This window comes from Tripterygium wilfordii, chromosome 12, assembly GCF_013401445.1.
Source record: "Tripterygium wilfordii isolate XIE 37 chromosome 12, ASM1340144v1, whole genome shotgun sequence".
Taxonomy (NCBI): Eukaryota; Viridiplantae; Streptophyta; class Magnoliopsida; order Celastrales; family Celastraceae; genus Tripterygium; species Tripterygium wilfordii.
This window is the reverse complement of record NC_052243.1, coordinates 12,857,513-12,869,774: the sequence shown is the minus strand read 5'-3', so window position 1 is coordinate 12,869,774 and position 12,262 is coordinate 12,857,513. Positions and strand designations below refer to the sequence as shown.

Genomic DNA, 12,262 nt, shown 5'->3' with positions numbered 1-12,262 from the left:
AACAAAATTGTAACAAACCGTGACTGTGCATTGGTGTTCACCCATAATTCTTGCTATTTGCAGGACTTAATCACTTTGAGGAAAATTGGGATGGGAACCATGCATGAAGGTCTATACTACTTACTTGAAGAAATGAAGCCTAGGAGGAATATTTTGATGAAAGTGAATTCTGTAGTTAAGGATGATTTTTGGCATAAGAGACTTGGCCATCCCTCTACCAAGGTTTCTGAGATGCTAGGGAGTGATTTCATAGGAAAATGTCAGAATTGTGATGTTTGTACATTGGCAAAGATGAAGAGGAAACCTTTTGTAATTAGCCAAACTAGGAGTTTGATTATATTTGATCTAGTTCATGTGGACATATGGGGTCCCAACAATGTAATGTCTTTTGATGGATATAAGTATTTTATAACACTGGTTGATGATTTTAGTAGACATACCTGGATCTACTTGATGAATTCTAAATCTGAAGCAGGAAAATGCATCCAAACTTTCAACAGTTATGTTAAAAATCAATTCAATACTAAAATCAAAATGATTAGATCAGATAATGGTTTGGAGTTCAATATGATAGATTTCTATGATAGAGAAGGCATTGTACATCAAAAAACTTGTCCCTACACCCCTCAACAAAATGGTATTGTTGAGAGAAAACACCAACACATATTGAATGTTGCTAGAGCTATTAAGATTGAATCAGGTCTGTCTGAACAGTTCTGGAGTACTTGTATACAAACTGCAGTTCACCTCATTAATAGACTTCCCACAAGAGTATTAGATAAAAAGACTCCTTTCCATATCCTTTATAATAAAGAACCAGATTATAATTCATTGAAGATTTTTGGTTGTCTGTGTTATGCAAAAATCCTTAGACATCAACACTCAAAATTTGACAGTAGAGCTAGACCTTGTGTTTTTATAGGATATCCAATTAACGTCAAGGGGTACAAGTTATTAGATATGGAATCCAATGAAGTATTTGTGTCTAGGGATGTTAAATTCATTGAAGATAGATTTCCTTTTAAGGAGACAGGAAGTTGTCTACCAAGTACAAGTGCACAGAGTAAAGATTTACAAGTCACAGAATCTCTTACTATTGACCCTCCTACAAACAACATGACTAAGAGATTGAGAAAGACACCTGAGTATCTAAAACAATATGATTGTAATGCAATGATCAAACATAAATCTGAAATAGATAAACCTACACATCATTCTCATCACATGCATTCTGTCCATTATGAACATTTTATAGCAGCTATCTGTTCTAGTCATGAACCTAAAAATTATCCTGATGCGTCTAAGAATCCTGCATGGTGTGAAGCTATGGACAGTGAGATTAATGCCTTAAATGAGAACAACACTTGGACAGTTGTTCCCCTACCTAAAAGAAGGAAGGCAATTGGGTCCAAATGGATATATAAAATCAAATACCACCCTGATGGTACAGTTGAGAGATACAAAGCTCGCTTAGTAGCTCAAGGCTATAGTCAAACCTTAGGATTTGACTATCAAGAAACCTTTGCTCCTGTGGTTAAAATGACCACAGTTAGAACCTTCTTGGCTATTGTTGCTTCACATAATTGGTACATGCATCATATAGATGTGCATAATGCTTTTCTTAATGGTGATTTAAGTGAAGAAGTTTATATGAGAATGCCTCCAGGATATCAAACTCATACTCCTGAATATGTTTGCAAATTAAACAAATCTCTCTATGGACTTAAACAAGCCTCTAGACAGTGGAATATAAAATGCAAAGAAGCTTTACTCAAATTGGGTTTTAAACAATCAAAATCTGACTATTCCTTGTTTGTTTATTCAAGGCATTCCTTTACAGTCTTACTTCTTTTATATGTGGATGACATGGCTTTAGGAAGTGATAGCTTAGAACTGTTACAGGAAGTCAAAGATTACATAGGCAGCTATTTCAAAATTAAAGACTTGGGAAATTTAAAATATTTTTTAGGATTGGAAATTGATCATACTAACAATGGCATGACTATATGCCAAAGAAAATATATATTGGATTTGCTTGTGGATTCTGGTTTCAGGGATTGCAGCTCTGTTACCACTCCTATGGACACCAATACAAGATTATCAAACCATCAAGGAGAATTACTGGATGATCCTATGATGTACAGAAGGTTAATTGGAAAGCTCATCTACTTATCTTTGACAAGACCAGACATCAACTTTACTGTGAATTATCTCAGTCAATACATGAAAACTCCTACTGATATTCATCTTCAAGCAGCTCATAGAGTTTTGAGGTATCTCAAGGGCAGCTATAATCAGTCTTTATTCTATCCTGCCAAGACAAACTTGAAGATTGAGGCCTACTGTGATGCAAACTGGGCTGCTTGTCAAGACTCCAGAAGGTCTACAACTGGTTTTAACATAATGCTGGGAGGAGCTCTCATCGCCTGGAAATCTAAAAAGCAGCAGACGGTCTCACGTTCATCTGCAGAAGCAGAATATAGAAGCATGGCTTCTGTAACCAGTGAATTGGTTTGGTTGAACACCTTACTGCATGACATGAAACATTCAGTGACCAAACCAATTCCTCTTTACTGTGATAGCCAAGCTGCAATATACATAGCTACCAACCCAGTTTTCCATGAGAGGACCAAACACATCGAAATCGATTGTCATTTTATTAGAGAAAAGGTGGAGAAGCGCCTCATTGATCTACATCATATTCGCACCACCTATCAGCCCGCTGATCTCTTCACAAAGCCAATGTCAGCAACTCAGTTACAAGCTTTTATGTACAAACTCAACGTGTTGAATCACCACGTTGAGCTTGCGGGGGAGTGTTAGGATTTCTGTCTTCATTTCTCTACGATGCCGTTTTATGTCTTCCAACGACGACGCCGTTCTGTAACTTTTTCTTTATTACCGTTGTCATTTATTTTATCTTTATTTTTTGAGTTTTGTATTGTCTGACAAGAAGACCGTTTGTCATCTTGTCAAGACTGAGGATATATACTCTGGTTTGTTCCGCTGCTTGACTTAAGCAATTTCAGTATTGTGTAATCTTTCTCTGATCAATGAAACTAAGCCTTTATTCTTCTTGATCTATTCCAGTTTATTTACATATTCAATTATAAAGTAGCAAGATAAATGGATGCATGCCTGTCCTCCAATGAACAATCTGGTGAGGAATCTTGGGTTATTTTGAGACGTTCTGTGAGTTTGAATGGAAAATGCCAAAAAAAGTATTTGTTGTTAATCTAATAAATTAGTTTAAAGTAATGACCGTAGGTAGTTGAGTACAGCAAGAGAGCATTCCCCAGTCCCAGATGAATGTAGCTAAGTTGCTACTTCTGAAAAGACGAAAAAAAGATACATGCTTGTTTATTATATATTGTTAAAAGTAAAATGGAATAATAAAAGTAGCTAGCTAGTTCCGTGCATCTGAGTACATACAAGTTGGCCACCACCAGGCATCAGAGAAGAGACTAAACAGAGTAATTGGTTTGGTCAATTAATGAAGGAAAGAACAAGGATGATATGACAAAAGGCATGTGGCGGTGTTGCCTAAAGTTTTAGCAACATATAATAATGGTAGGGGGATCATTATATGAGGACCATCCATAACCCTTGAAAGTTTAATCATCAAGATTCTGCACCTAATTAATGAAAATATTCTCTCAGAGCTTGCTAGTTAGCCTTTCCTGCACTATAAATTGGGGGATAATTAACTCGATCGGTCACAACTCAAGTTCGTTCATGCCAAATATAGCCAACAAATTATAGTAGGCGTAGCTAGTGTGTGTCAAGTGTGAGGTGATAAATCTCTATCTCAATTATTAATATAGGAGTATTTGATAGCTAATGGGAGGAGGCAGGCAGAAGAAGTTGTCATCCTTTTCATTGTTCGGCATGTTCAAATCATCATCAAAGCCTCGAAGAGGATCTGCAGGAGAGGTGGATGATCCTGATCAGGCAACAAGTAGTACTAGTAGTAGTAATGGTCGGAAGGTGTGGCCAAGCGATGAAGACTACAAGGGACGTTGGGTGGCTGACCCCAACATCAATTTGAAAGCCACTGCTTTCATCTCAAAGTTCCATGAAACCCGCGTCTCCGAATCCGAGACCCAAATCTATCATCACGCCCTCAACCACTGATGATCACTCACTCAACCCCATCCCAGATCCATCCATCCTCATTTCATCTCTAGCTATAGTTATATATCAACTGCTTAATTTGCTTATATCATTACTCAATTGTACCATTGATTTGTTTAGATATGCCCCATGCAATAACTACATTAGATATTGTATTTTCTATTTCTGAACACAATAATTATGTATATTAATGGGAACAAATTAACATTCAACAATATCAATTACATTTTCATTTTCATTAATTTATAGTTGTTTATGCATATATATATATATATATATATATTTGACAAGTGGTTGGACCTTCTGGCTGCTCAAAAACCAGTATACGTACAATTTATATTTATAAAATTACAATCCAAGATGCTTGCTTAATTATATATCCCTATATATCTAGCTCTGAATTACAGAACCATGTCATGTATATATAAATTAAAATAGTCTGTCACTCTAGCTAGCTATCAAGGCAAATTAGTATGGGTGCATGCAAATTAATTAAGCACTTTACAACCCCTTATTAATTAATCCCAACAGCTGATCAAAAAGTTTTCAAGAAAAAAAAAAATGAAATGAAAGAAGCTACGTGCACGTATATAACAATAAGCTAATCAGCATGCTGCACGTTGCATGTTGCATGCATAGGAGTTAATAATGGTACTAAATTAATCTTTTTGAATAATGTGATTTCAGCTCGGGGGAAAAAGTGCAGGGGAATAGGCTAAAAGACGTGCATTTAATCACAATATGACAATAGTATTCCTTGACTTATATGTATGTATGTTGTGGTTGTGCATATGATTGCCAGACCATATATCACACACATATAATAAAATAAACCCATTTTTGGGCAATTTGTTTTTAACCTTTATGCTATTATAACAAATGCATTCATATTTGTTGCCTTTCTTTCCTTTGTCAAAAAAGAGTTATTCGGTCCCTAAAAGAAAAAGAGTTATTCGATGGGAATTCATTTCTGGGCCTCTAAATTGCGCGCATTCCTAGCTCTCGTACGTCCTTGTAAACAAAAGTGTTTAATATATATATCATTCTCATTCTCCTTCTCGATGATCAAGCCCACCAAACACAGGCTTCAAATCAATGATTCTTAGTTGTGGAAATATATATATATATATATATATATATATATATATATATATATATATATGTATATATATATATGTGCGTACAGTCTAGCCATAGTAAGGACACCACAACTCCTCAACGTATTGATATCAAAATAAGATAGAATATACTATTAATGTCTACAAGAAGAAATTAAACATGTATATATGTTGCCATGTTGGTAATTTAATTGAATCTCATTATACCAACGATAACAACATGTATGTATAATGTATTGGTGATATGGATTTAATTGCAAGCGCACAAATCGCACAAGTAATAAAGAGATGAGTAAATTATCGTTTCCACTAGGGATGTGTTGACAAAAGAAATCAATGTCAAACAAGCTACAATTATGTAAATTGGAGAAAAGGATTAGCGATTGGTTTTTGATTTTTTACTAAACTAATTAAAAAGAACAAAAACAAATCAAACACAAATATGAAATCAATGATGGAAAGCACTAGGGTATTTAACTTCACCTCACCTATCCAATTCAATTCCCTTGATTCCTTAATCCCTAATTCATCTCTCAATAATGACAATCGATTTCCCAACCTATTCAATGTTCTATTCCTAGATACATCAAACGTATTTTCAATATAAATCCCTGTTATTCCTAACAATCGGATTAATATATCAAAAACCCATTACGAACTATGGAAATCATTTAGCGATTGCATAAGTCACAAACCTATATTCCTATGGTTCATGCACCCTATGTCATCTATGGCTTGAGGCAAACCCTAGATATCTCCTTCCGGTCTCAATCTAGGCAGCAAATCAATTGAATGATGGCCAAACACTCAAAAGCATTAATCACACCCATAGACAATCAAGAGAGAGAGAAATCAAGAAATAAGGAAATCAAGTTTATTGAATCTTCAAGGTTTGGTTACATTAAGACCCTAGTAGGAAATCTAGCCACTCATGGAAGCAAAATACATCATTAAACAAAGGAAATCAACCATAGAAACTAGGATAGAAAAGGAGAGAGGAAACCCCCTTGTAGATCCTCTTCTTCTCCAAGCTCCAAGGTAGCCTCCAAGCTCTCCAATGGAAGTAGCACGAAATCCAGCTCCCCAGCCTCCAAGCTCTCTTCCAAAACCCTATCTTATGTCCTTTTATACTTCTCCAAACTCTTATGTCGTTTCCAAAACAAGTTGGGGTTGTTTTGGCTTAGAAACACGTGAATTTGGGTCTTTTCCGCGAAACTGCGCAGTGCTGTGAATAGTACTCCGATCGATCGGGAATAGTCCGATCGATCGGAAATACAATCTGTCTCGATGATATTTTTAGGTGTTTTGGCAGGTCCGATCGATCGGGAATATGGCCGATCGATCGGAAATCAGTACTGGGCTCCAAATCTTCATTTTGCACTCTTTTCCTCCCTTTCTTGCCTTGACACCTACAATATGCAAATATAGCTTTCTTAGGCAATATTAACTCTTAATCAACTCAAAATGCAATGAACTTATGTGTAAAGGATGCACAAATGTATGTATATATTTGACACATCAATTGGCTTAACAAATAACAAGGTATGAGAAGGACAACTAGCTAGTATTAGTATTAGTATTTGCTTCAAGGCACGGATTAACGCTTTCCTTAAAGTGTTATTTGCCTCCACCACTTTGGTGTGCACAGGATAGCAGCAAATACACTTCCAAAATACAATGAAGCACCACGTATTTAACGTTTGATGTTCGGCCTTTGCACAAAGGAAGAACACCCAAGAATGACCAAGAAAAACAGAATTTTAACAAGTGCTTGGAATTCTATTTTCCAAGGATAGAATCCAAGTTTAAGAGTTTTTGAGATGATTTTCTAGATTGTAATTGAATGTCTTGGAATGATATATTTATAGAGAATAACACACCTTTTGGTGAAAGGTTGTGTCCAAAAAGAAACACACATTTTTGGTGAAGGGTTGTGTCTAAAAAGAAAGACATCTCTTGTCAAAAGAAACATACCTCTTGTGAAGGGTTGTGTTCAAGAGAAGTTTTAAGAGAAGAGTTGGTCCATTGGTATGAAACTACCAATGTAAAAATTTCTTTATTATTTTGAAAATATTTCAACATTTCTCCACCATTTTCAAAATACAGATGAAAAATACACTTGTTGTGTTCATTTGAAAATTTGTGCATAAACAAAGGTGTCTTTAGGACTTGAACCTTCATGTAGTGTATGTATATCAAGGTTATTCAGGATGACATAGTAGACGAACTTTGAACTAGTGATCCTTTTCGAATAACCGGACACACAACACACACAAACTTTCGATATAAAGGTCATTCTTATTTGCTGACGCGTGGATTGGCCTTGCGTCTGTATCCTGTTTTAGTGAGCGCTTTAGAGACAAGTCCAAGTCGCATAGAAAGCGGCACCACTTTCGACACTCACGTAGGTAAGCTTATCAAAGGTACTCCTATAAGTATAATACCTCACAAACTTTGTTATAAGCTTATTAAGAACTTTATAGCTCAACCTCCTTCTTTACCTTATAGGTCCAAAGCACTTTTTCCTTGGGATGTATATACACTTCAAGTACTTTCCATCACCTAATATGATGTACTTTGCTCATTGAACTCAAGAACATGAAATTTTCAAGTGTTGAGTTGAGTTTCCACCATTGGTGATTGTTTAGTAATGGACTTTAATCCCATCCCTTTTGATGTTTTCCACACCATATCATATCTCTTGCGAGACCCTTAGTTAATGGATCAGCCAAATTTTGACTTGACCCTACAAAATTTATTGTCATGGTACCATCTGTGATCCATTGCCTCACCATGCTATGTCTCAAACCAATATGTCTAGACTTGCCATTATAAACTTTACTATAGGCCCTTGATAGTGTTGCCTCACTATCACAATGTATAGATATAGGCGCCATTGGTTTGGGCCAAATAGGAATTTCTAATAATAAATTCCTTAACCATTCAGCTTCTTTACCACAAGAAGCTAAAGCTACAAATTCTGATGCCATAGTCGAATCTGTTATACATGTTTGCTTCTTTGAGCCCCATGCTATAGCTCCTCTACCAAGAGTGAAAATCCATCCACTAGTAGATGTATGATCATCAAGCTCGGTGATCCAACTAGCATCCGTGTATCCTTCAAAAACTGTTGGATAACCACAGTAATGGATTCCATAATTCATAGTGTTCTTTAAATATTTTAGAACTCTATACACAGCTTGCCAATGGATAATGCTAGGATTAGATGTATACCTACTAAGCTTGCCCACAGCAAAAGCAATATCAGGCCTCGTTGATGTCATGGCATACATTAAGCATCCAATCACTCTAGCATATTCTAGTTGATTGATTGCTGTTCCAGTATTAGTATACAACTTCAAGTTTGGATCATAAGGTGTGTTCACAGGGTTACAATCAAAATGATTGAATTTTTTAAGAATTTTCTCAATATAATGTGATTGGGTTAAAATTAGTCCATCTTGACTTCTCAAGATTTTAATACCCAAAATCACATCTACATCACCCATGTCTTTCATAGCAAACTTTGATGATAAAAATTTCTTGACATTTTCAATACTTTCAAGATCGGTACCAAAAATTATCATGTCATCAACGTAAAGGCAAATAATTACACCTCTACCTTTAGTGAATTTGCTATATACACACTTGTCGGATTCATGTATCCGAAATCCATTTGACAATATAACTTGGTCAAACTTTTCATGCCACTGTTTTGGAGCTTGTTTAAGTCCATATAATGACTTAATCAATTTACATACTTTAGATTCTTGACCGGGCATAACAAATCCCTTAGGTTGTTCCATGTAAACTTCCTCATCCAACTCACCATTTAGGAATGCCGTTTTGACATCCATTTGATGAATTGGAAATTTATAAATCGATGCTAAGGCTATCAAGGCTCTTATAGTTGTTATTCTAGCAACTGGAGCATAGGTGTCAAAGTAGTCTATGCCTTCCTTTTGTGTGAAACCTTTGGCTACTAGTCTTGCCTTGAACTTATCAACAGTTCCATCTATCTTCATCTTCTTTTTGAAGATCCATTTACAACCTATTGGTTTTGAACCCTTAGGTAAATCGACTAATTTCCAAGTCTTGTTACCCATAATTGATTCCATTTCATCATTAATTGCTTCTTTCCAAAAAGCAGCGTCTTGAGATTTCATAACTTCCTCATAGGTGAGAGGATCAAGTTCTATATTTTGAGAAACCGCTAGTTGTCTAGAAAGTTTATCTCTAGAACCTTATACTAAATAGACAATGAAATCCGGTCCAAAAGACTTAGCTACTCTAGCTCTTTTGTTTTTCCTATCTAAAATAGGTTGTTTAGGTTGAGAGCTTCCACCACTTTCATTATTAAGTGATTCATCACTTAAATTAAGCGGTGCTGATGTTATTTCATCCAATTCACTAATTGCACTACTTTTTTGTAGCGTTGTGAATCTTTCCTCGTAAAAGAATGCATCTCTTGATTCAATTACATTATTCACATTAATGGAATCATTTGGTTCAATTACCAAAAATCTATATGCCTTACTATGTTCGGCATATCCAAGGAAATACATTCAATTCCTTTTTCTCCCAATTTCTTTATCTTAGGTTGAGGTATCCTAACAATGGCTCTACACCCCCACACCTTTAGATATTTTAAATTTGGCTTTCTTTTCTTCCATAGCTCATATGGGGTTATAGTAGTCCTTTTTAATGGGACCCCATTTAAAATATGACAAGCTGTTAATAAAGCTTCCCCCAATAGCCATTACTTAGTCCGGAATTAGATAACATGACATTAACCATTTCAATCAAGGTTCTATTTTTCCTTTCGGCTACACCATTTTGTTGTGGTGTATAAGCTGTGGAAGTCTCATGAATCAATCCAATTGATTCACAATAAGAAGGGAATTGATATTCACCTCTTCTATCCGACCTTAAGACATTTTATTTTAGTGTCAAGTTGATTCTCAACTTCTGCCTTAAAAATCTTAAATTTTTCAAGGCCTTCATCTTTTGTATGCATTAAATAAACATAACAATATCTAGAAAAATCATCAATAAATGTAACAAAATATTTTTTACCACCTCTTGTAGGATTACCATGTCAATCACATACATCACTATGCACTAATTCAAGTAAAGTAGATATTCTATTTACTTTAGAAAAAGGCTTTCTTGTTATTTTTGTTTTCATGCAAATACTACATTTTTCATTCATATCATTAGTGCATGTTGGAATTAATTCCATGTTAGTCATACTATTTAGTTTAGTAACATTTATATGTCCTAAACGATTATGCCATAAAGATAATGAATCAACCGTATAAAGAGAAGCAATATTCTTATTAATATTAAGATTAAACATCCCCTTATACAAATAACCCTTTCCCACAAAGACACCACCCTTTGACAATACAAACTTATCGGACTCAAATACAAGCTTGAAACCATTCTTGCTAAGTAAACAATTGGAAACAAGATTCTTCCTAATGGAAGGAACATGGTACACATTGGTGAGGGTTAAAGTCTTGCCACTTGTGAACTCAAGAATAACTTCACCATTGCCTTTGATTTCAACGGTAGTGGAGTTGCCCATATAAATCACATTGCTATCCTTTACCGGCACATATTTAGAGAACATAGACTTGTTTTTGCAAACATGTCTAGTTGCCCCATAATCAATCCACCAATTTGTGTCATCCTCAATAGAATTGATTTCAGAAATCATAGCCACAAAGTTGTTATCTTTTGGCTTCTTTTCTTCTTGCTTCTTTTTGAAGCTATAGCAATCCTTCTTGAAATGATCATTTTTCTCACAATGGAAACATGTACCCTTGAGCAGCTTCTTGTTCTTTTTGAACTTGGCATTATTCTTCCTTTTCTTGTTTCCATCCTTGAGTGATGTGTCTTGCTTTAAGTTTTGGCCTTTTTCCATCATATGAACCTTTGAAGAATGTTCTTCAATTCCACTTTGGTTGCTTCTAAAAGCCTCTTCAACTTGGAGATGTTGCCTAAGTTGATCCAAATTCATGTCATCCTTTTTGTGTTTTAAGGATTTCTTGACATCTTTCCATGATGGAGGGAGTTTTTCTATGATGGAAGAAACTGAAATGGACTCATCCATATTCATGTTGTGTTGAGTGAATTGGTTAAGAATATGCATAATCTCATGAAATTGTTCCATAATAGATCTACCATCTACCATTTTTTAATTCATGAATTTACCAACAAAAAATTTCTTACTTGTAGCATCTTCGTTAAGATACTTAGATTCCAATGCGTCCCATAATTCCTTGGCGGTATCCTTGCTTTGATAGATGTCGAAGAGAACATTGGACATTGAATTGCAAATGTGGCCCTTGCATATGTAGTCATCTTGCTCCCATTTGAGTCTTGTACGAGTTTGCTCCATGGTTTCTTCATCTCCTTGTGTTGGCTTTGTGGTGGTGAGTACGTACACAACTTTGAGACTTGCCAAAAGGAAATGCATCTTCTTTTGCCAACGACGAAAATTAGAGCCATCAAACCTCTCTAATTTGACAAAATCTGAAGTAAATTCTCTCAATGAACCAGCTATAGAAATAACACTTTAAGATTGTTGGAGAATTTCAGCAATGTAGAATGTTGGAGAATTTTTGACAATTTAGATTTTGCTTCAAGGCACGGATTAACGCTTTCCTTAAAGTGTTATTTGCCTCCACCACTTTGGTGTGCACAGGATAGCAGCAAATACACTTCCAAGATACAATGAAGCACCACGTATTTAACGTTTGATGTTCGGCCTTTGCACAAAGGAAGAACACCCAAGAATGACCAAGAAAAACAGAATTTTAACAAGTACTTGGAATTCTATTTTGCAAGGATAGAATCCAAGTTTAAGAGTTTTTGAGATGATTTTCTAGATTGTAATTGAATGTCTTGGAATGATGTATTTATAGAGAATAACACACCTTTTGGTGAAAGGTTGTGTCCAAAAAGAAACACACATTTTTTGTGAAGGGTTGTGTCTAGAAAGA

At 35.4% G+C, this 12,262-nt stretch overlaps 1 protein-coding gene across 1 annotated transcript; it reads left to right on the top strand.

Moving 5' to 3' along the window:
* The first annotated feature begins 3,628 nt into the window (after positions 1–3,628).
* On the top strand, positions 3,629–4,296 carry LOC120011530. The gene has a single exon (XM_038862663.1). It carries the CDS (start codon positions 3,841–3,843, stop codon positions 4,132–4,134), a length of 294 nt encoding a protein of 97 aa, XP_038718591.1. The 5' UTR covers positions 3,629–3,840; the 3' UTR covers positions 4,135–4,296.
* Positions 4,297–12,262: the final 7,966 nt, after the last annotated feature.